The 25,453-nt window shown below is 39.5% G+C and overlaps 1 protein-coding gene and 1 long non-coding RNA gene across 2 annotated transcripts; one reads left to right on the top strand and one right to left on the bottom strand.

Moving 5' to 3' along the window:
* Positions 12,521 to 14,997, top strand: LOC110264646. Its single transcript, XR_002350821.1, has 2 exons — positions 12,521 to 13,154; positions 14,811 to 14,997. It is a non-coding gene; the product is annotated as an uncharacterized LOC110264646 (long non-coding RNA).
* LOC107608339 (arginine decarboxylase-like) lies at positions 22,306 to 24,968 on the bottom strand. The gene has a single exon (XM_016310157.2). It carries the CDS (start codon positions 24,755 to 24,757, stop codon positions 22,700 to 22,702), a length of 2,058 nt encoding a protein of 685 aa, XP_016165643.1. The 5' UTR covers positions 24,758 to 24,968; the 3' UTR covers positions 22,306 to 22,699.

Here is a 25,453-nt window from a genome sequence, read left to right as displayed (position 1 = left end):
TTTACTTGATCATTTATAGACAAGCTTCTTCAAGGTTTTCAAAATTTCAACTATTTTATAAAGTGTTCTAGATAAAGATTTCAGTCAAACAAAATTCAAATGTGTTTGAGCAAAAATAGTCATGCTAGCCTTCCAATACTCATATGCTCATGCTGGTTTCTTCTTTAATTACCGTATTTGTTGATGATCATGATGCTTAATTGCTTTGACTCCCAAATTTCAAGATGATAGTTATGATGTAAAGACAATATGTTACAATTCAAAACTAGACTATGCTTATCTAAAAGGAAGGACACATATGCATATAATCAAAAGGGAAGGAAACAACCTTAGTTCTCTCTGTCTTTCTCTTCATCATCTTCTTCTTTATCCCCTTTTAAGCTATGTAGAGCATAGCCTCCAACACCAAACTTAGAATGGTTGCTTGTCCTCAAGCAACAAAGAAAAATCATGGTGATAGAAATCGGAATAATCATGATGTCTAGTGGATATAAGGAAGCAAGGCGGAAGCTCATTCAAATCAAACAAACAAAATTAAAAATAAAATGAAAGGTAAAATAAAATAAAGCAAAATAAACATGTTGCTAATGTATTGGCATGGAGGGAATGGATCTTGCATAGGTGAAGTGTGGCAACACCAAACTTGGTGTGAGAACACCAACCTTAGTGTAACACTATCAATGAAAGTATGGGCCAAGTACCTAGTGAAATGCAAGTATCATGTTCATGAAACAACACCAAACTTGATCCCTGAAATACATATACAACATGAATCAAAGCAAAAAGATAAATGAAAAGAAATTACCTAACGTTGGGTTACCTCCCAAAAAGCGCTTCTTTAACGTCACTTATTTGACGGTTGGTTCTTGAATTTCTTCCGCTTCTTATTGTTGGTTAAGAAAAATGACTTCAGTGGACATGAGGAGGAAAATGATACCCACCAAAAAGTAACTCCCATACAACTCTCTAATTCACTAGGACCAAGAAAAGCATATTCAAGTGTTGGGGAGAAGGCTTCAATTCAAATGTGGGCGGTGCATTTAGATTTTTCTTCTCAGGAGCTTGCATGCATAGAATTGAAGGGACTTGTATGGCTTTCTCCTGAATTATTGGAATGTGCAAGCATAGAGTGTGCATGGGTTCCTCATTTTTTGTGCATCTTCCATGTGTGAGGGTGAAGAGTTCTCTAATTCACTGGAATATGAACTCGTTTGATTGATTTTCTCAGTTTCTTCCACAGAATCTTGCATTGTATCTCTTAGAAAGGAATTTGCTTGTATCTTGTCCAGGTGCTTGATAATCAACTCCGCATGTTTCTCTATATTTTTGACACTCATCCTCATATCATGTATGCATTCTTTCATGAGAAGCTCAAGAGCTGATGGTTCTTGATTTGAATAAGGATATCGTGGCTCTTAATATGAGTAACAAGAAGATGATTTTTCATATGAATAAGGAGATGGTGGCTCTTGATATGAATAAAAAGAGGAGGATGGTTCTTGGTATGAATATGGAGAAAGTGGTTCTTGATAGATGGAACATGGAGCATTGCAGTTTCTTTGGTCTTGACTTTTCCAACAAAATTCGGGTAATACCTCCATCCACAATAATATGAATCACTCCTTGGGTGTGAGTAGTAACCCATATGATCTCTCTCTATTATTTTCCTTAGCACAAAACACCAAACAGAATTAAACGCACCATGTGGTAAGTAGAAAAGTTAACAAAAAAGAACAAAAAGAGATATTAAATTTTTTTAAAAAAAAATCGTTTTTTTAATATAAAAAATTTTTGAAAAAGAAAATAATATAATGTAAAAATAAAATAAGAAAATTAAACAAATAAAAAGTCTAATCTAGGAAATCAATCAACTGGTAGTTGTTAATCACAATTAATCCCCGGCAACGGCACCAAAAACTTGGTGCGGGATTTATAATCCACAAACTAACTGGCAAGTACACCGGGTCATAACAAGTAATACCTCAAGTGAGTGAGAGTCGATCCCATGAAGATTAATTGATCAAGCAACAATAGTCAATTGATTATTCTAGTCAGACAATTAAAATTTAGGGTTTTAATAGCAAATAACATAAAAAATAGAAAATTTAATAAGAGCAAACTAAAATTGGTTAAGAAAATAATATGATAAAAATAGTTAAGTTGTCAGAGATATTTAAATTTCTAGATTAATATTCAATGTTAACTACCTTGATCATGTAAAGATTATGTTCATGGCAAACTATATGTGACTAAATGATGAGCGGATATTTTATAGGGTTTTTGGGGGTAATTTCATGTAGTTTTTAGCATGTTTTAGTTAGTTTTTAGTATATTTTTATTAGTTTCTAGGCAAAATTCATATTTCTGGACTTTACTATGAGTTTGTGTGCTTTTCTGTGATTTCAAATATTTTCTAGCTGAAATTGAGGGAGCTGAGCGAAAATCTGATTCAGGCTGAAAAAGGACTGCAGATGTTGTTGGATTCTGACCTCCCTGTACTCGAAATGGATTTTCTGGAGCTACAAGAGTCCAAATGGCGCGCTCTCAATTGCGTTGAAAATTAGACATCCAGGACTTTCCAGAAATATATAATAGTCCATACTTTTCTCAAAGATAAACGACGTAAAATGGCGTTCAACGCCAGTTCCATGTTGTATTCTGGCGTTAAACGCCAGAAACAGGTTACAAGTTGGAATTAAACGCCAGAAACAGGTTACAACCTGGCGTTTAACTCTGGAAACAGCCTAAGCACGTCTAAAGCTCAAGTCTCAACCCCAGCATACACCAAGTGGGCCCCAGAAGTGGATTTCTGCACTATCTATCTTAGTTTACTCATTTTCTATAAACCTAGGTTACTAGTTTAGTATTTAAACAACTTTTAGAGATTTATTTTGTACCTCATGACATTTTTAGATATGAACTTTGTACTCTTTGACGGCATGAGTCTCTAAACTCCATTGTTGGGGGTGAGGAGCTCTGCTGTGTCTCGATGAATTAATGCAATTATTTCTGTTTTCTATTCAAACACGCTTGTTTCTATCTAAGATGTTCATTCGCACTTCAATATGATGGATGTGATGATCCGTGACACTCATCACCATTCTCAAACTATGAACGCGTGCCTGACAACCACCTCCGTTCTACCTTCGATTGAATGAGTATCTCTTGGATTCCTTAATCAGAATCTTCGTGGTATAAGCTAGAATCCATTGGCAGCATTCTTGAGAATCCGAAAAGTCTAAACCTTGTCTGTGGTATTCCGATTAGGATTCAGGGATTGAAGGACTGTGACGAGCTTCAAACTCACAAGGATTGGGCGTAGTGACAGATGCAAAAGGATCAATGGATCCTATTCCGGTATGAGTGAGAACCGACAGATGATTAGCCGTGCAGTGACAGCGCACCTGGACCATTTTCACTGAGAGGACGGATGGTAGCCATTGACAATGGTGACCCACCAACACACAGCTTGCCATAGGAGGAACCTTGCGTGCGTGAAGAAGAAGACAGGGACTAAGATTTACAAGGTAATCATAGATTGCTTCAAGCCAACAATCTCCGTGGGATTCGACCCTTACTCACGTAAGGTATTACTTGGACGACCCAGTGCACTTGCTGGTTAGTGGTACGAGTTGTGAAAAGTGTGATTTACAATTTGTGTATCAAGTTTTTGGTGCCGTTGCTGGGGATTGTTTAAGTTTGGACAACTGACGGTTTATTTTGTTGCTTAGATTAGGAAAAAATTTTCTTTTTTTGGTTTAGAGTCTTCTATCATTGTTTTTGGTTGAATTTTTTTTAATTCTTATTTTCTCTTTTTAAGTTTTTCGAAAATTTTTACAAACTAATAATTGAGTTTTCCTGTTTGAGTTTAGTTTCATATTTTAAGTTTGGTGTCAATTGCATGTTTTTATTTTCTTTTAAATTTTCGAATTTATATTCATTGTTCTTTCTTAATCTTCAAGTTGTTCTTGTTTATTTTCCTTGTTTGATCTTTAGTTTTTCTTGTTCTGTGATTTTTCTTGTTTTTCTTGTACTTTTTCAAAATATCAGTTTTCAACAAAAAAATTTATACATTAAATACCTTATTAAAACACTTTAAATTTATAACTCAATTGGCTAGAGCGTTTGTGTTTATATTCCTGGTAATTAGGAATTTTCCTTTTAAAACTTTTTCAAAAATAATTTTTCTTTGATTAAATCTGGTGCCAAACTTTTAAGTTTGGTGTTCTCTTGTTATTTTTCTTTAATTTTCGAAAAGTTTTTCTTAGTTTTCTAAAAGTTTTAAGTTTGGTGTTCCCTTTTATGTTCTTGAATCTTTGAATCTTGTTCTTGTTGTTCTTGTGAGTCTTCAAGGTGTTCTTGAGTCTTCTTTGTATTTTGATCTTAAAATTTTTAAGTTTGGTGTTCCTTGGTGTTTTTCTTCCAAAATTTTCGAAAATAAGGAGCATTGGATCTAAAAATTTTAAGTTTTGTGTCTTTTTATTGTTTTTCTCTTTCCTCATTGAATTCAAAAATATCTTTTCCATTTATTTTAACTAATTTTTCGAAAATTACCTTTAAAAATTCAAATTTTTATTTTAAAAATCAAATCTTTCAAAATTCAAAATCTTATTCAAGAATCATATTCAAAAAATTTTCAAATTTTTCTCAATTAATTAGTCAATTCAGCATTCAAATTTCTTTTTATTTTCTTTTTCTTTTAATTTTTGAAATCTATATTTTATTTTCTAATTATTTTACTTTATTTTATTTCATTTTTTATTCGGTTATTTTTAATTAAATAAAACAAAAAAATAAAAAAATAAAAATAAAAATATATTTTACTTGCAATTCACATCATCTCTCTTTCTCCGTCATGGATCTAAGTGGAAATGAACAGTCCAAAAGGACTCTGGAGTCATATGCTAACCCCACTACTGCTGCATATGGGAGTAGTATCTGTATACCCTCTATCAAAGCAAGCAGTTTTGAGCTAAATCCTCAGCTCATTGTCATGGTGCAGAAAAACTACCAGTATTCAGGTCTTCCACAGGAAGAACCTATTGAGTTTCTGGCACAATTCTTGCAAATTGCTGACACAGTATGTGACAAGGAGGTAGATCAGGATGTATACAGACTGTTACTATTTCCGTTTGCTGTAAAAGATCAAGCTAAAAGGTGGTTAAATAACCAACCCACAGCAAGCATAAGGACATGGAAACAGTTATCAGACAAATTCCTAAATCAATATTTCCCTCCAAAAAGGATGACACAGCTAAGGCTGGATATCCAAGGCTTTAAACAAGAGTATGATGAATCCCTTTTTAATGCTTGGGAAAGGTACAGAGGGATGCTAAGGAAATGCCCCTCTGAAATGTTTTCAGAGTGGGTGCAGTTAGACATCTTCTACTATGGGCTTACAGAAGGAGCTCAGATGTCCCTAGACCACTCAGCTGGTGGATCTATACACATGAGGAAAACTATTGAAGAGGCTCAAGAGCTTATTGATATAGTTGCCAGAAACCAGCATCTGTACATAAGTAATGGGTCCTCCATAAAAGAAGAAGCCAAAGCAGTATCTACTGAACTTGGTCCTCCAGAACAAGTTGCTGACCTCAATCAACAATTGTGCTTTCTAACAAAACAGCTAGCAGAATTCAAGGAGATGCTACAAGACACTAAAAATGCTAATAAAATATGGAGCCACAATTGAATCAGACAAAACAGCAGTTATCAAAGCAGATAACAGAAGAATGCCAGGCAGTTCAATTAAGAAGTGGAAAAATATTAAATACCTCGCTTCAGAGTAGCAGAAAGCCAAGGAAAGAACAACTGACAGAGGATGAGCAAAATATCATCCAAAATCCCTCTGAGGACAGTAAGAGCCCATAGAGGAATGATTCTGGCACTCAAACGCCAGAAACAAGCAAGGAGTTGGCATTAAACACCCAAAGGAAGCTCAGTTCTGGCGTTCAAACGCCAGGAACAGGAAAGGAGTTGGCGTCCAACACCAATCCAGCTTCCACCCCTGGCATTCAAATGCCAGTGAGGGATCAGACACACACAAGTGCTGATAACAACCCCTCTAAAAAGGCTTCTCCAACCACCTCTGTAGGAAATAGACCTGCAGCAACCAAGGTTGAGGAATACAAAGCCAAAATGCCTTATCCTCAAAAACTCCGCCAAGAGGAGTAGGACAGGCAATTTGCTCGCTTTGCAGACTATCTCAGGACTCTTGAAATAAAGATTCCATTTGCAGAGGCACTTGAGCAAATACCTTCTTATGCCAAGTAGACATCCAGGGCTTTCCAGCAATATATAATAGTCCATACTTTGCTTAAGGATAAACGACGTAAACTGGCGTTCAACGCCAGTTCCATGTTGCATTCTGGCGTTAAACGCCAGAAACAGGTTACAAGTTGGAGTTAAATGCCAGAAACAGGTTACAACCTGGCGTTTAACTCTGGAAATAGCCTAAGCACATGTAAAGCTCAAGTCTCAGCCCCAGCACACACCAAGTGGGCCCCAGAAGTTGATTTCTGCACTATCTATCTTAGTTTACTCATTTTCTGTAAACCTAGGTTACTAGTTTAGTATTTAAACAACTTTTAGAGATTTATTTTGTACCTCATGACATTTTTAGATCTGAACTTTGTACTCTTTGACGGCATGAGTCTCTAAACTCCATTGTTGGGGGTGAGGAGCTCTGCTGTGTCTCGATGAAGTAATGCAATTATTTCTGTTTTCTATTCAAACACGCTTGTTTCTACCTAAGATGTTCATTCGCACTTCAATATGATGGATGTGATGATTCGTGACACTTATCACCATTGTCAAACTATGAACGCGTGCCTGATAACCACCTCCGTTCTACCTTCGATTGAATGAGTATCTCTTGGATTCCTTAATCAGAATCTTCGTGGTATAAGCTAGAATCCATTGGCAGCATTCTTGAGAATCCGGAAAGTCTAAACCTTGTCTGTGGTATTCTGAGTAGGATTTAGGGATTGAATGACTGTGACGAGCTTCAAACTCACAAGGATTGGGCGTAGTGACAGACGCAAAAAGATCAATGGATCCTATTCCAGCATGAGTGAGAACCGATAGATAATTAGCCGTGCGGTGACAGCGCACCTAGATCGTTTTCACTGAGAGGACGGATGGTAGCCATTGACAACGGTGATCCACCAACACACAGCTTGCCATAGGAGGAGTCTTGTGTGTGTGAAGAAGAAGACAGGGGGAAAGCAGAGATTCAGAAGACAAAGCATCTCCAAAACTCCAACATATTCTCCATTACTGCATAACAAGTATTTAATTCATGCTCTTTTATTTTTCGCAATCCAAACTAATAATTATAATCGATATCCTGACTAAGAATTACAAGATAACCATAAATTGCTTCAAGCCAACAATCTCCGTGGGATTCGACCCTTACTCACGTAAGGTGTTACTTGGACGACCCAGTGCACTTGCTGGTTAGTGGTACGAGTTGTGAAAAGTGTGATTTACAATTCGTGCATCACTAAACCCTAATTCCTTAGACCTTTTTAGTCTCCTCTATCCTTTATCAACCGCCAATTCCTTGGTCACTTGATTACGATTAGAGGATTAAGTTCAAAATAGTTCATGAGCCACACAAACCCAAGATACCCAAAAATAAGACGATTATATGTCACGTATCGTGTTAAATCCAGATAAATAGAGAGTTGTGAGGAATTGATTTCAAGATGTAATATAACGTTTCCAAGATTCAAATAGAAATCAAGTTGAATTAGAGTTATTTTCCAATAATCACTAATTCTTAGGATGAAGAACGAAACCAATTCTTAAACAATAATCAAAACATTAATCAAGAGTAGAAGAACAAATAATTATTAATCCATCAAAGTAAATAGAGCTCCTAACCTTAACAATGGAGGCTTAGTTCCTCATGGAGAAAATAAACCCCAGTAGAGAAAAGTATGAAAGTGTGGAATGAAAATTCAGAGAGTCCTTAGGTCAAGATCTCTTCTCCTTTTATATCTAATTCTAATTAATGTAAAATATATTTTCTAAAACTAAATAATATCTTTTTCTTTTTGTAAATAAAATAAAAGATTTAATAAAAATAAAAAAGATCTTCGTGCAGCTTCCTTTGGCGCCTAACTTGAGCTGCTTGTGCTTCAATTGGCACCTAACTTGGGCTTCCAAGTTAGGCACCACACTTCCCGTATGCACTTGGCAAGCTAGTCTTCATCCGGCGCCTAACTTGGAAAATCCCAAGTTAGGCGCCAATGTGGCCGTACAGTTTGGGAGAGAAATATATACTATTATATATTGTTGAAAATATCTAGAAGTTAGCTTTCCAATGCCACTAGAATCGCGTTAATTGGACCTCTGTAACTCAAGTTATTTCTGTTGGAGTGCAAAGAGGTCAGGGTTGACAGCACCATTCACTTTCACCCTTTTCTGCTACAAAAGCTTGTCAAATCTATCCGAATGCTACTGGTGCACGAAATTGCGATCTCAACAGCGCTAAAAACTTGGTACGCACGATTGTAATCTCAACTCCTTTTTACAACTCCGCACAAACTAACCAGCAAGTGCACTGGGTCGTCCAAGTAATAAACCTTACGTGAGTAAGGGTCGATCCCACGGAGATTGTCGGCTTGAAGCAAGCTATGGTCATCTTGCAAATCTCAGTCAGGCAGATTCAAATGGTTATGAGGTTTTGATAATTAAAAGATAAATAGAACATAAAATAAGATAGAGGTACTTACGTAATTCATTGGTGAGATTTTCAGATAAGTGTATGGAGATTCTTTGCTCCTTCTGAATCTCTGCTTTCCTACTGCCTTCATTCAATCATTCATACTCCTTTCCATTGCAAGCTGTATGTTGGGGGATCACCGTTGTCAATGGCTACCGTCCGTCCTCTCAGTGAAAATAGTCCAAATGCGCTGTCACCGCACGGCTAATCATCTGTCGGTTCTCACTCATGTTGGAATAGGATCCATTGATCCTTTTGCGTCTATCACTACGCCCAACACTCGCGAGTTTGAAGCTTGTCACAGTCATCCCTTCCTAGATCCTACTCGGAATACCACAAACAAGGTTTAGACTTTCCGGATCTCAGGAATGGCCGCCAATAATTCTAGCCTATACCACGAAGGTTCTAATCTTAGATTAGAAACCCAAGAGATATTCATTTAAGCTCGTTTTCATGTAGAACGGAAGTGGTTGTCAGGCACGCGTTCATAAGTGAGAATGGTGATGAGTGTCACATAATCATCACATTCATCATGTTCTTGTGTGCAAATGAATATCTTAGAATAAGAATAAGCTTGAATTGAATAGAAAATAGTAGTACTTTGCATTAATTCATGAGGAACAGCAGAGCTCCACACCTTAATCTATAGGGTGTAGAAACTCCACCGTTGAAAATACATAAGTGATGAAGGTCCAGGCATGGCCGTGAGGCCAGCCTCCAAACGTGTATAATATGATCTATGATAGCATAAAACTGATCAAAAGATGTAAAATAAATCACTAAAAGTAGTTTTTATACTAAACTAGTAGCTAGGGTTACAGAAAATAAGTAACTAAGTGCAGATAGTGCAGAAATCCACTTTCGGGGCCCACTTGGTGTGTTCTTGGGCTGAGCATTGAGCTTTACACATGTAGAGACTTCTCTTGGAATTAAACGCCAGGTTGCAGGCTGTTTGTGGCGTTTAACTTCAGAAAAGGGCAGGAAGTTGGCGTTTGAACGCTAGTTTCATCGTCAAAACTCGGGCAAAGTATGGACAATTATATATTTTTGAAAATCCCTGGTTGTCTACTTTCCAATGCAATTGAGAGCGCGCCAATTGGGTTTCTGTAGCTCCATAAAATCTATTTCGGGTGCAGGGAGGTCAGAATCCAACAGCATCTGCAGTCCTTTTTCAGCCTCTGAATCAGATTCTTGCTCAGGTCCCTCAATTTCAGCCAGAAAATACCTGAAATTATAGAAAAACACACAAACTCATAGTAAAGTCCAGAAATGTGATTTTTTCATAAAAACTAATAAAAACATAGTAAAAACTAACTAAATTATACTAAAAACTACCTAAAAACAATGCCAAAAACCGTATAAATTATCCGCTCATCACAACACCAAACTTAAATTGTTGTTTGTCCCTAAATAACTGAAAATCAAGTAGGATAAAAAGAAGAGAATATACTATAAATTCCAAAATATCAATGCAACTTAGCTCCAATTAGATGAGCGGGACTAATAGCTTTTTGCCTCTGAACAGTTTTGGCATCTCACTTTATCATTTAAAGTTCAGAATGATTGGCTTCTATAGGAACTCAGAATTTAGATAGTGTTATTGATTCTCCTAGTTCAATATGTTGATTCTTGAACACAGCTACTTTATGAGTCTTGGCCATGGCCCTAAGCACATTGTTTTCCAGTATTACTACCGGATACATAAATGCCACAGACACATAACTGGGTGAACTTTTTCAGATTGTGACTCAGCTTTGCTAGAGTCCCCAATTAGAGGTGTCCAGGGTTCTTAAGCACACTCTTTTTACTTTGGATCATGACTTTAACCACTCAGTCTCAAGTTTTTCACTTGACACCTTCACGCCACAAGCACATGGTTAGGGACAGCTTGATTTAGCCGCTTAGGCCAGGATTTTATTCCTTTAGGCCCTCCTATCCATTAATGCTCAAAGCCTTGGATCCTTTTACCCTTGCCTTTTGGTTTAAAGGGTTATTGGCTTTTTTCTCTTGCCTTTTGGTTTAAAGAGCTCTTGGCTTTTTCTGCTTGCTTTTTCTTTTCTTTCTTTTTTTCTTTTATTTTCGCCATTTTTTTTCGCAAGCCTTCTTATTCACTGCTTTTTCTTGCTTCAAGAATCAATTTTATAATTTTTTAGATTATCAATAATATTTCTCCTTTTTCATCATTCTTTCAAGAGCCAACAATTTTAACATTCATAAACAACAAATTCAAAAAATATGCACTGTTCAAGCACTCATTCAGAAAACAAAAAGTATTGCCACCACATCAAAATAATTAAACTAATTTCAAGGATGAATTCGAAATCATGTACTTCTTGTTCTTTTGTGGTTAAAACATTTTTCATTTAAGAAAGGTGATGGATTCATAGGACATTCATAGCTTTAAGACATAGACACTAGATACTAATGATCATGTAATGAAGACACAAACATAAATAAAGCATAGAGAACGAAAAAAATAAATAGACAAGGAGATTAAGGAACGGGTCCACCTTAGTGAGGGTGGCGTCTTCTTCCTCTTGAAGAACCAATGGTGCTCTTGAGCTCCTCTATGTCTCTTCCTTGCCTTTGTTGCTCCTCCCTCATAACTCTTTGATCTTCTCTAATCTCTTGTCAGATCTCCAGATATTCGCCCTTTTTGAGCTTAAAAGGGACCTCAGGGATCACCTTCTTCTTGGCCACAACTTCATAGAAGTGGTCTTGATGGACCTTTGAGATGAATCTTTCCATCTTCCATGACTCAGAGGTGGAAGCAATTGCCTTCCCTTTCCTCTTTCTTGAGGTTTCTCTGGCCTTAGGTGCCATTAATGGTTATGGAAAAACAAAAAGCAATGCTTTTACCACACCAAACTTAAAAGGTTTGCTCGTCCTCGAGCAAAGAAGAGAGAATGAAGGAGAAGAAGAAGAAAATGGAGGAGATGGAGGGAGAGAGTGAATTCGGCCAAGGGTGTATAAGGTATGTGTGATGTGTGAAATTGAAGGAGTGATGAGGGGTTAAGGACTTTAACATCCCTGCTCTATTTAGGCGTGCAAAATGCCCTTAGAGTGCAATCCTGGCGTTAAACGCCAGATTGCAAAATGCCCTTAGAGATAACAAAAACATGCTAATTCATAGGTTAAATGCGAGAAAAGGTCATCAAAATACTCTAAATTCAATACAAGATAAACCCTAAAAATGGGGTTTATCAAAGGCCAATTAGTAATTTGATATAATAAATAATATTTTTAAAGTAATTTTAAAGGATTAAATTAGATTTCAAATTAATACAACATACCCTAATTTTATTAAAATTACCAAACTACCTAAAAATTCCCAAATTGAAAACCAAATTTACTTTAACCTAAACCTAACTGAAACACACTCTAATCCTAATTCACCACCGTCATCCTTTTCCCTTTCTCCCCATCCACACACCTGCCCAACACCACCCACATCCCTCATTCTCTTCAGTCTTCTCAACGTCACACACACATACATGAGGAAGAGAGAGTGAGACCCGAGAGAGGGATGAACGGGAAGAGAGGGAAGCTGCCAGCGCCGCCACTGTCCCGTCATCGCCCCATCACTGTTGTCCGGGCCGTCCTCTTCATCGCCGCCGTGGTGCTCGCATGCGTGGAAGAAATTTGTCGTCGCCAGCATCGTCGGGTCCCCGCCGCCGTCATCTGTATCATCATCACTGCGTTTTGTTCTGTTGTCACCTTTGCAGAGGGCCAAGTCGCGGAGCTCTACACCGCCTCTGCCACCCGAAACCCCACTACCGCCATCGCACGAACCAAAGAAGGAGGAGGAGCCGTTCACGTCGGTTGCTGCGACCTCACCATCGGGATCCCTACCGTTGTGCACCACCGTTGTTTGTGGAGTAGTCGCCATCAAGGCCAAGCCCAGAGGAGGGAGAAAGAGGCTATCGTGAATCAGAACTGAGGAAAGGGAAAGAACCATCGCGAAAGAGGAGGGGGAGGACGCTATCTAACTGTGCGCCGTCGCTGCAGGAGCCGACCTCACCGTCGCCGCTGCAACCTCCTCCCCCGGCTGTGGTGGTTTTGGTTTTGTTCTTGCCATGGTTGTCAAGGAATACCGCTGTTGTCGTTGAGGTTTTTCCGTTATCATCAGAACCGCTACGGATGTTACTGTCACTCTGTTGCCCACGATTTCCCTTTATTACAGTAAGCATCTCTATTCCGAAACCCTCACATCTAGTGTGTATGTACATGTGTTATGTTATGAATTTGGTGAAATTCTGAGATGTAGGTTACGTAAGGTCGAGTTCCGGGTCTTGCATGTAGAGTTGTATGGTTGTCGCATGCAACACCTAGCTTCTGCGTCGCCATCGGAGCTCTCTGCCACTGTGCAGATCATTGGGAGTTGTCACTGGAGCTGCTATGGTTCCATTCTCTTGTCCCTTTGGTAAGGCTAATTTAGTTGTACCTTGTGCCGCTATAATGTTTCATTAATTAACTCTGTCCTACCTTGCAAAAATGTTCTTTCACATCCTTGCTCCGAACTCTTTCAGTTACTGTCTGATGTGGGTGGAATGGCGAGTTAAGAATGATTATAAAATATGCGTTGCAATTATAGTTCTCAACCAACCAGAAATCCGCTTATCAATTTAGAAGGGTGTCACAGAAATTAAAATTAAAATACTGGGAGTATGAATCCCAGGTCGTCTCTCAACGAGTTACAGAAAAGTGTGCTATTTTATTAATCAGATGTTTTCAAAAAGGTTTGAGTTGAATGGCAGAGAATTAAATTAGAGAATTTATATAAATTTAAATAAAAGCCTTGACTGGGAGTTGATTAGCTGGAAGCCCTATTCTTGTTGGAGTACTCTCAAGATTAATTGACAATTGAGGGTTATTATGTTTAGTTGTCCCTTACTAAGTAAGGGAAAGTCAAACAAGCTGGAATGCTGTTTCTATCCACAAGTTCCAATCCGCTCTTGGGAGGATTGGTGTTAATGACTAGAGAGCAATCCAACAATAAAGCCAATTACAATCTTTCTCTTGAGCATCCCAACTCAAGGGTTCCTTTCAATCAACTCCCCATCAAGTTAGGGAACTACTCGCTCATTGTAAATGAAGAATTCATTACATAAGAAAGGGAATTAAAGAAAGACATGATAAATAATGATCAAAAGATTAATTAAAAATAGAGGTGATTTTTGTATTAATAAATGCTAAAATAATCCAATAGTAAAATTAAGTAAATTAAGGAACATGGAAGAGTAAGAGACAAGTAAAGAGAACGAACTAGAATGTCGAAGTCTTGATGAGGCAATAACTCTTCTCAATATCCCAATGCAAAAACAATGAAAAATAACAAATCCTAAAAACTATGAATGTGTAGAGAGAAAACCTAGAGGAGAGGAAAACTAGATCTAAAAACTAAAATCTATGCGGAATGAATGTTGTTGTTGGTTTCTGCATGTTCTCTGGCTCTAGTCTGCTTTTCTGCGCCGAAAACTGGGTCAAAATAGGTCCCGAAATCGCCCCATCGATTCTGCAGATTATGCAGATCGCGCATGTCACGCGGACGTGTCATTTATGTGGACGCGTCATTCGGCGTTCTGCCTTGCCACGCGGTCGTGTCGTCCATGCAGCCGCGCCACTTGTGCTATTCCATGCCGCGCGGTCGCGTCATCCATATGGCCGCGTCACTGCGACTTACTCTTCTTCGCGCGGTCGCGTCATCCATACGGCCGCGTCGCTTCTCGCTGGTCATCTCCTCAATTTCTTGTGTTCCTTCCATTTTTGCAAGCTTCCTTGCCAATCTCCAACTCATTCATGCCTTATAAAGCCTGAAACACTTAACACACAGATCACGGCATCGAATGGAATAAAGGAGAAACAAAATACATAATTAAAAGTCTCTATGAAGTAAGTTTTCAATCATGCAATAACTTTAGGAAGGAATTATAAATGCATGCTTATTTAGTGAATAAGTGGGTAAAGATCATGATAAAACCACATAATTAAACACAATATAAACCATAAAATAGTAGTTTATCACTGTCCTGTTATAGATTATTGAATTTTTAGGCGACGATAATATTTCAGGGTGGAGTTACTGTTGTTGGTTGGTGCCTTTGTAGTTGTTGCCGCTGAGAAATCTAGTTGGAGTTGACGCTGTTGTTTTCGGGCTGAGGGAAAGGAGTTTAATTGACGCGTTGGGTTCGGGTTTCGACTATTCGAGGTAGGGGTTTTCGTAAAATTCATTTTATCTTACAGAGTTGTTATAAATAGATATTAATGTGAGAAACATATGTCTGTGATTATGATTGTCTTATAAATGTGATTGTTTGATGGACTGAATGACTGATTACTTGATTGCTTGAGTAGTTTGTGATTGCGGAAAAGAAATTAGTTTGAAAGGTTATTTAGTTGATTATTATGAAAAATGGCTTTCTTGGTTTTGAAGCTATTTTTGATGATGTAAACGAATCAGATTTGGAAATGATTTGGAATATGAAACTGAATTAATTTTGGAAACGGTTTAATTTTGCGTTAGTCTGACTTTATAAATGATTTAGTATTTGAGCTGGTTTGATTTTAAAGAGAGATTTATTATTGGCACTGATTCCCTTTGAAAACAATTTGATATTGGAACTGGTTGAATTTTGGAAATGAATGAGATTTGGAAATGGTTGAGAAAAGGTTTGAGAAATGTTTGGATGGGACCCGAAAAGGGTGGCAGAATCTGAGTTGTAGAGGAGATGCTGATGAAATTTTATAAAATTAGAAGTTTCATTTGAAGTAGTTATTTTAAAAGGTTTAATTTTAAGCATTATATGATTTAAGATTACTTCATTTATCAAAGAAAAAGTTATATTTTGGATTGAGAATTGTTAGTGAACGAAACGGAAAGAAGGATGATGAGGATTGATTTGAAATATGATTTTTGAATGAATTTGGAAATGGGATATGGATTGACGAATGATGATGATATTGAGAATGGCTTAGATATTGATGAATGATGAATGGATTATTTATATGGCTTATGAATTTAAAATATCTGAGATACGAGGTTCCCTGGACTAAGTGTCGTGGCTTGCCACCACGTGTACCAGGTTGAAAACTCGATACTTTGTTGACCCTACGACGTAAGTGTGACCGGACACTATATAAATTCCCGGGAATGTTACTCCCGTTGAGCAATATTGATTATTTAAAAAAAAAAGCTATGTGATGAGACCGTGTGGTTAGGTTCTCACCCCCCCTACAGCTTTACCTTTTCAGGAACCGGATGAAGAAGCATTAAGAAGAGTTATACTGCGTTTGGTTTATAAGTTGTTGTATTAATTAGATTATTTTCTTCCCTCGTCTTTGTTATTACAAGTTTGTAAGAGGGATAGGACTTGTATGTTTTATATGTATAATATATTGAATTATTATGTAAGGAGTCTTGTATATGAATCTATGCCTGTTTGTATTTTTCTTAAGATAAAGTATTTATTTTTGGTTTTTTAAAGAAATCAGCGATACAGTGTCGAGTCATAGGCTCCTATTTTAATATTTAGTATGTAAAGTAGTCGTAATACTTCTTGCTATCAGAGTAGCACAGCCGGAAGCGTGACTTCTGACAGTGAGGGTGTTACAATAGAAACATAAAAGCTTCTCGATGCAGGTTTCATCAGAGAGGTCCGATTCTCTTCATGGTTGGTGAATGTAGTTATGGTAAGAAAGAGAACAGCAAAATGGCGGATGTGTGTGGATTTCACAGATCTGAACAAGGCCTGCCCAAAAGACTCGTATCCATTGCCAAACATCGACAGACTTATAGATGACACCTCGGGTTACAAAGTGCTAAGCTTTATGGACGCCTACTCAGGATACAATCAGATCCAAATGCACCCAAACGACGAGGACAAGACAACATTCATAACCGACCAAGGTAACTTCTGTTATAAAGTAATACCTTTTGGACTAAAAAATGCAGGTGCTACTTATCAGAGACTAATGGACAAGATATTCAAAGAACAAATCAGAAGAAACATTGAAATATACGCTGATGACATGGTCGTCAAATCCATCTCAGAAGAACAACACGAGGTTGGCCTAAAAGAAGTTTTCCAACAACTCCGAGCACATAATATGAGGTTGAATCCCGAAAAAATGTGCATTTGGAGTAAAGAAAGGAAAGTTCCTTGGGTTTTTGTTAACAAACCGAGGTATAGAAGCCAATCCAGATAAGTGGCAAGCCATCTTAAATATGCAATCACCAACGACAATCAAAGAAGTGCAACGATTAACAAGGCGCCTAGCCGCCTTATCAAGATTCTTACCAGCTGCAGCAACAAGATCCTATCATTTCTTCAAAACCATAAAAAAATCAGAAAAGTTCATATGGACAACTGATTGCGAAAAGGCGTTTTCTGAATTCAAGCAAATTTTAGGATCACCGTGTATATTACAGAAGCCAGAGCAAAGTAAGCCACTATTACTTTTCCTCTCAGTTTCAGCTAACACTGTCAGTTCTGTGCTCGTAACAGAAACAGGAAACGAGCAACACCCAGTGTACTTCGTAAGCAGAGTCTTACAAGACGCCGAGCTAAGGTATCCAACAATAGAAAAGCTAGCACTCAGTTTGGTGGTTACTGCTCGGCGCCTGAGGCATTACTTCCAGACGCATCCGATCATAGTACGTACAGGACACCCCCTACGGCAAATACTCTCGAAACCCGACTTAGCAGGGCGGATGACAAAATGGGCGATTGAGCTCTCTGAATTCGACATATCATACCAGTCAAGAGGATCACCCAAAGCTCAGGCACTAGCCGACTTTGTGACAGAATTCACATGCAAAGAAGAACAACCCAAGGAGTGGGAATTGTATGTAGATGGAGCGTCAAATGAAAACAGATGCGGGGCAAAAATCCTTCTAAAGGACGATGAAGGAGTCCAAGCCGAGCAATCCATCAAATTCCTCTTCCAAGCAACAAACAACCAAGCCGAATATGAAGCTTTACTAGCAAGAATACGATTGGCCAGGGAAGTAGGGATCTCCAATCTAATAGTACATTGTGACTCACTACTCGTGGTACAACAGGTAAGTGGTCAATTTCAGGTACGAGATACACTCCTAGAAAGATATTTAAACTCGGTCAAAACCTAGTAAAGTCTTTTCAAAACTTCGAAATACTACACATACCTAGAGATCAAAATTACAGAGCCGACATTTTATCAAAATTAGCCACGCACAGATTGACTGAACAAACGGACAAGCTCCACCATATTACACTAACAGAGGCTAGTTTAGATACAAAACATGTTCTTTGTATAGCGTAAGAGGAAGAAGACTGGAGAAACATATTCATCAACTACCTGAGAAATGGAGAGATACCAGAAGGTGAGAAACCAAGGTTGTTCAGATACAAAGCAACTCAGTATACTCTACTGGGGGCCGAGTTATACAAACGAGGGATTTCCAGACCCCTTCTGAAGTGTCTTGGGCCAGCAGAAGCAGAAACCGTCTTGAACGACTTACACGACGGAATCTGCGGAAATCACACGGGAAGTAGGAGCCTAGTCACGAGAACCCTACGAGCTGGCTATTACTGGCCAACGATGAGAAAAGACTGTAGCGACAAGGTACAACACTATGATGTATGCCAAAGATGCGCACCACTCATCCACAACCATGCCGAACTCCTGCACACATCAAACGTCAGCTGGCCATTTAATAAGTGGGGATGGATATACTCGGCCCGTTCCCTATCTTGACGGGGTAGGTAAAATTTTTACTTGTAGCCATCGATTACTTCACAAAGTGGGTTGAGGCGCAGCCCCTCGCAAAAATCACAGCCGAAAAATTACAAAATTTCATATGGAAGTTGATAATATGCAGATTTGGTTTACCTAGGGAAATCATATCTGATAATGGTAGGCAGTTCACAGATAGGAAAATTGCATCATATCTTACAGATTTACACATTAAGCATCATTTTTCCTCTGTCGAGCACCCGCAAACCAACGGGCTCGCAGAAGCAGCTAACAAAGTTATCTTGTAGGCATTAAAAAAGAAATTAACAGATGCCAAGGGACGATGGGCCGAGCTCATACCAGAAGTAGTATAGAGCTATAACACGACACCACACACAACAACGAATGTAAGCCCGTTCCGACTAGTGTACGGCGCGGAGTGTATGATACTAGTCGAAATTAGCCAAGGGTCCAGCAGAACTGAATACTTCAACGAACAAGACAACTCGGCAGACAGAGCAACCGAGATCGACCTAATTGATGAAAAACGCAACCTAGCTAGACTAAGACAGCAAGCAATGCAAGCGATGATAAGGAAACAATATAACAAAAGAGTAAGACCAAGAATACTACAAGAAGGAGACCTGGTCATGCGAGGGATGGAAAAAATACGGAAACCACCAGGACAGGGAAAGTTAGCCGCAAATTGGGAAGGCCTTTTTCGGATCTCTAAAGTTATCGGAAAGGGGGCGTACTGCCTAGAAACGTTAGAAGGAATACGCCTCCCCAACATTTGGAACATTTCATCCCTGAAAATGTATTACAGTTAAATTCTTTCTTCAATGTAAATGTGAGTTGGCCAGTTACTCTTTTTCCTGATCGCGAGGTTTTTCCCTAAGGAGGGTTTACTCGGACAGGTTTTAACGAGGCCGACCATCTCATGTACTAAGCAGTTCAACAAAATTTTCAGCTTATTCAAATCTTCAAAGCATCTCAACAACTTAACAAAGCCGACCTCATAAAGTCGGATACGTCAATGGAACTTAAGAAATATCAAATGTTCACAAAAGCAGCTAGCATACGAGCTAAGCAATATTCACAAACATAAAACACCGACAAACACACCGACAAACAAAGTCGGAAGCAAAGTTCAAAACATTCTAACTTAAACAAAAATACAATAATGCAACATAAAAACCTCCATCAAGGAGGAGGAACACTCTCGGCCTGGTCTTCGACACCTTCATCATCAGCAAGCTGACCATTAACAACAATCTTTGCAACATTCAATTTCCTAATGTCAAAGTCAGGGGCGAACAATGAAACATGACTGACAGCACGATCGAATCCGGCCACAAACATGTCCATCCTTTCCTCCTCAAGCTCATTCAGACGAGCAGTCATTTCGCCCTTAACCTTATCATTTTTCTTAAAATCATCCTGGAGCAGCCTGATCTGCTCCTGAAGACGTCCCACTTCGTCTTCTTTCTCTTTCTTCAACAATCTTATCTGTTCCTTCAGATCCACCACTTCATCTTCTTTTTCTTTCACCTTAGCAGTGACATCACTTACGGCTTTCTCCTTTTCCTTCAATAAGCGTTCAGAGGACACAGCTCTTTCAATCAAAACCTGCTGCTCCAAACTTAACAGCTCGGTCGTGCGGCCAACGCACAGCAACCGAGAAGCAATAATCTACATAAAGCACAAATTTTCAGCATACCTATAAATGAACGAAAACAAAAAGAACATAAGTAGAAAATATACCTGGATGAACTTGCCCATTCCCTCAAGTCCTACACAACGAGTAAGCGCCATATCCCCAGGAAACTGGAAAACCCGATCGGCAAGATCGGCAAGGGGGAACTGATCGCTCCAGAGTGAATGAGGATTTGCACCAGGCAGGAAACCATGCAACCGACGTTGCCAATCAAAGACAGACTTCACATCAATGTTCTGATCACCTTCGAAAATCACTTCCAGCAAATTCTCCGACGCAGTTTTTCTTCTCTTTGGAGAAGGAGGAGCCTGAGCAGCAGAAAATGTAGCATCCTCAGCAGTCTCCTTTACAACCCCAGATGCATTACCACCCTTTTCACCTTTCTTCTTCACCCCAGAAATTTGGCAGAATTCAAATTGGGCATCTTGCTACCTGTAGACAATAAGAAAGTCAATAAAAATATATCATAACGATATAAATACTTGCGAAAATAACAGTACCTATATACAATTTCAGTCCTTCAAAATCATTTTCTGCATCATATTTCAATAAATCGGGGATAGGCAAACACTCCCCAGCGGCGAAATTTTCAATCAGAAATTCCAACAAACAGTCCTCTTCCTCGCTCATTTCATCAGCCTCAAGAATTTGTAACGGCTCCGAACACCAGTGCAAAGGAAACTTTTCTATCATTTCTTCATCAAGGAAAAAGGGATACATGGCCTCTAAAGCACGTATTTTTATAAACATAGACTTGAAATTTTTAAAGGAAGATTTGTAAAGCAGAAAGAGAGAGCGACCGAGAAAACTACTCAGAAAAACCCAAAGCCCCTTTCGAACCCCCTTAGACTGGAAAAGAGAAAAGAAAACATTCAATGAAGGAGCAACACTTAAAAAATCCATCAAAACTTCAAATGCACGCAAGAACGCCCACGAATTTGGATGTAACTGTGAAGGGGCACAGTTAAGCTGAATCAAAACTTTGCATTCAAAATCTGAAAACGGGAGCTTCACATGCAGCTCAGTTAAACAAGGAAAGACGAAGACCGAAAGAAAATATACAAGACAGATAGAAGACAAGAAGACTAACCTTTGGAAGACATGGTCCCTCACTCACCAAACACTTTTTGCAAAAACTGAAGACTTGTATTGAAAACCACATACATTCAATTACAACCCACTACTTTAGTGGGAATTTGATAAACCAATAAGTTACGCGCCCAGAAAGGAAACGGTCAAACTCTATTATCGCTAAACGTGTACATTAATTGCGGCCTAGTTAACAAAGCGACGAAAAATTCCTTTTCCAAAAATTAAAATGTATGTTCAAAAATTCGTTCCTGAAAAAAACCGGTCTGAGTTTTTGGCCCAAGCTTGTACGCTCGTTGAGCTTGGGGGCTTAACCATTTAACCTCACTGCGCCGAGGTATAGTTCCAACGAAAAGCTCAACTTGCTGCATACACCAAGTCAAGCTTGGAGGCTCTGTACTGTACCCAAGAATCTCGGCTCCATCCGAGCTATACCTCAACGCAACGGTTGTTTCTCAAACTGCTCATATACTCGAATCTCGGAACCAGCATGCATGCCATCATATCCGGTTATCCACTCATCGAAATCTTGAATCACACTGACCGTTCAGACTACACGCTGAACTTATAAATCCGAAGAGGAGAGTTGAATAAGATCCAGCACAAATACCTCGACTCAACAGGGCTATTCAGTCTCTAAGTCCACTCAAAATTACTTATATACGACCTTGTATATTCGACTTTAGTTTCGTTTATTCTATTATTAACTTGAGCGTCGGAGTCCCTTTTGCAGGTACTATGTTCGGATTCGTTCGAGTTCACAAGAATAACGTCAGCTCTGGAGTACTCGCTGGATAACCGGACTGACGTATAGATTAAACACAGTATCCTTGCAAGAACACCTTTCTTCATATATCATATTATAATAATTAGCAGGAATAAAATAATGATTTTTTTATGATATTTTTAATTTGAACTAATCTATTTGGTATCTATTTTTTTCTTAAACAAATTAATTAATGAGTTAATCATTCGACTAACACAAATGGATTTGGAGTAAAATATCAAATTAAAATGTGATAAAGTCATACCATAGTAATATAAACGACCGATCGAACGAAAAAATAAAACAACTATTCATCATTAATTTTCATGCATTTACACTCACATGTAAACTACATTCATCCTACGTAATATTTATATGATGTCTGTACACTACATACAGATCTTATTACAAGGTATTTCTCGCTTTTTATTCTATATTAAAATCAAGGCAAGCAATTAAGCGAGAAACTTGAATGTCTTATGTTAGATATCAAGAGAGAACGGCTTCCGTCAAAATCCTGATAGAGGACCTTGAATCTTGTCCATGTCCTTCCTGTGCTAAACTAAAAATAGCAAACTAAGAGAAAGAGCCAACCTCTTCTAAGCACAGTAGTGCGACGATTCTCCACCATCACTGCTACAGTAACAGTAACATAGGCCATTATTGTTCTGGTTAAGGCACACTATGACTGAGACGACGCTACCACCAAATAAGGCGTGTTGTTGAAGGTGTGGGCGAGGCCACTGGTAACCGCCTCAGCGGTCAAGAAGCTATCTTCCCGCAAGTGCTCGAAGGCCCGGTGCTTGAGAGTCTCGAACATGAGCTCGGGCTGGTGCTGCATGGCTCGGAGGACGTCTCCGCACGATGGCCCCGACACGGCACTGGTGACAGCAAAGCCCTGAGGACCGTCGCTCTGTGAAACCCTAACAACGCTGGGCCCACCGAACAAGTTGTGGAGTCCTCCAAGCGCCTCCTGGTAAGCCCCTCCCAAGAACATTCCCAGGTAGTACTTATGTCCATCACCAATTTCATGCAGCGGCAGGCTCGACTCGCCGTTGATAAACCTGTCAACCTTGCCGTCGCTGTCGCATGTCAAGTCCGAGAGCACACCCTTCACGGCGGGCTTCTCGTCGAGCCTGTGTATGGGTAGTATGGGGAACACCTGTTGGATACCCCAGAAGTCGGGAATGGAAGTAAACACCGACATGTTCACGTGGTATGTTCTCACTGATTCCGATTCCTCCGCCGTCGCTACGGCCTTCCTCACCACATCATATAACCCGTCAATGCCCGCTAGTTCCTCCATACCCAATGAGCCTTCCTTGAACTCATCCAGGCATCGCTTCTTCATTTCTTCGATGTAGAGCAGGCAAGCGTCATGCTCGCCTCTAATGGCGGTAGCGCAGAGGTTGCGGTAATCGGCATGAACGCCCTCTGATAGACCCTCCAGCAAGTACTGTAGTCCGAGCAGGGAAGACAGCGCATTGGTGGTTGCTGCATTGCTGCTGTTGCCACCAAATGCTTCAAAAACCAACACGGATTGATGGGACACAATGGCCCTCCCACTTTCGCTGCAGATTACAGGGTGCTTAACGGACCTTTTGTCGCACACACGCTGAACTGCTTCAACAACAGCTGCGGCGTACTCTTCAAGGCCGTACCCAACAGACACGTCTGAGTCGCTGGATTTGGAGCCATTATAATCAATTCCAAGGCCTCCTCCGATGTCTATGACTCTCATGTTAGCTCCCATACGAACCAGCTCACAGTATATCTGTGCAGCCTCCGAAACTCCATCGGCAAGGAGTGAAGTGGATGGGATCATGGAGCCAATGTGAAAGTGCAACAACTGCAGGCAATCAAGCATGCCCAAGCTTTGAAGCTTCTTCACAACCCTCACAATCTGAGCGGTGGTTAACCCAAACTTGCCCTTCTCTCCCGAAGTGGACCCAAAGTGCCCCGAATGCTTGGTCCTCAGCTTGGCCCGGAAGCCAATCACTGGTCTGATGCATAGCTTTTTGCTGAGATCGATTATCATGTCAAGCTCTTCCTCTTGCTCCAGAACAATCACGGTGTTCAAGGCAAGCTTCCTTGCAACCAACGCAAGGGAAATGTATTCTGCGTCTTTGAATCCGTTGCAAACAAGAAGACCTTCTGCGCTGCCTTTGCACAAACAGCTCATAGCCAACAGCAGCTCTGGCTTCGACCCAGCCTCCAAACCGAACCGGAACGATGAACCGAATTTCACGATGTCCTCCACGATGAACTGGTCCTGATTGCACTTCACCGGGTAGACCCCCTGATAGTGAGAGCCGTATCCGCGAGACTGGATCGCGTAGTCGAAGGCCGATTGAAGGGATTCGAGGCGGTTCTTGAGGATATCGGGGAAGCGAACCATGAGAGGCAGCTGTAGGCCGAGACCGCCACATGAGATGGAGTCGGTGGCTTTCTTCACGATCTTGAGCAGATCAATCTCCTGGTGACCCAGCGTTGCGGAGCCGTGGGGGCACACCGCCACGTTCCCGGAGGAGTTCACCGTAAAATACGGAGCACCCCACCCGTGGATGTTGTAGAGCTCCGCCGACATGGATGGAGACCAATGGGAATTGATCTCGCCGGTTGTGAAGGAAGGTGCGGCAGATGGAAAGGTGATCGGTGCTGGAAAAGAGAGGCCCCCGGTGAATGCAAAGGCGGGACATGGTAGAGGTGCCGCATCAACACAACACGCCAAGGCCGGCATCTCTGTTTTAGCGATTATAAAAAAAAAGACTTGTTTAATGTGGGGGCTACAATAATAGCCGCCGAGGCCACCGCCACTGCCTCGGCCTCCCACTTGGAAAAGTAAAAGTGAAAGATATAATGAGAACGGAGAGGTTTGTTCTTGTTAACAAACGAAGTAAATAGATATATGATAAATAATATAAGGTAACTGATGAAACAGGTTTTGATGGGTTAGGTTTAATAATGGATGATTTATTGAAAGTGGAACGGGACGAATGAACCAAAAAGGGAGAGAAAGAGAAAGAGAAAGAGAACCGAATCCGAATATTGTGGAGAGATCAAAATGGTGTGAATTCTGAAACGATAATGTAGAGAGAAATGAAGGGAGGGAATAACGGAAAAGGAAACACAACACAATCAAATTAGTAACTTTTATGTATAGCAAATGAAATGAGTGATTCGAATTACACAACCAGCATTGCTAAGGAGCTAATATATTTTGTAATTTATAATAATTAATTAGTTATTATTAATATTTTTAATAATATAAAATTATATATAATGATATAAAATTATACTTTCTTTTTTTATTGATTAAATACTGTTGGTAAAAAATAATTGAATTCGAAAAAGAAAGTTATTCGAATTATTAAGTAAACTTTTAGAAGAGGAGTAAGTGTCGAAGGAGATATATTTGGGAGATTGAATAAGAGTT

This window comes from Arachis ipaensis, chromosome B07 (genome assembly GCF_000816755.2).
Source record: "Arachis ipaensis cultivar K30076 chromosome B07, Araip1.1, whole genome shotgun sequence".
Lineage (NCBI taxonomy): Eukaryota > Viridiplantae > Streptophyta > Magnoliopsida > Fabales > Fabaceae > Arachis > Arachis ipaensis.
The sequence above is the reverse complement of the archived record's forward strand: the minus strand, read 5'-3'. Positions and strand labels throughout refer to the sequence as shown.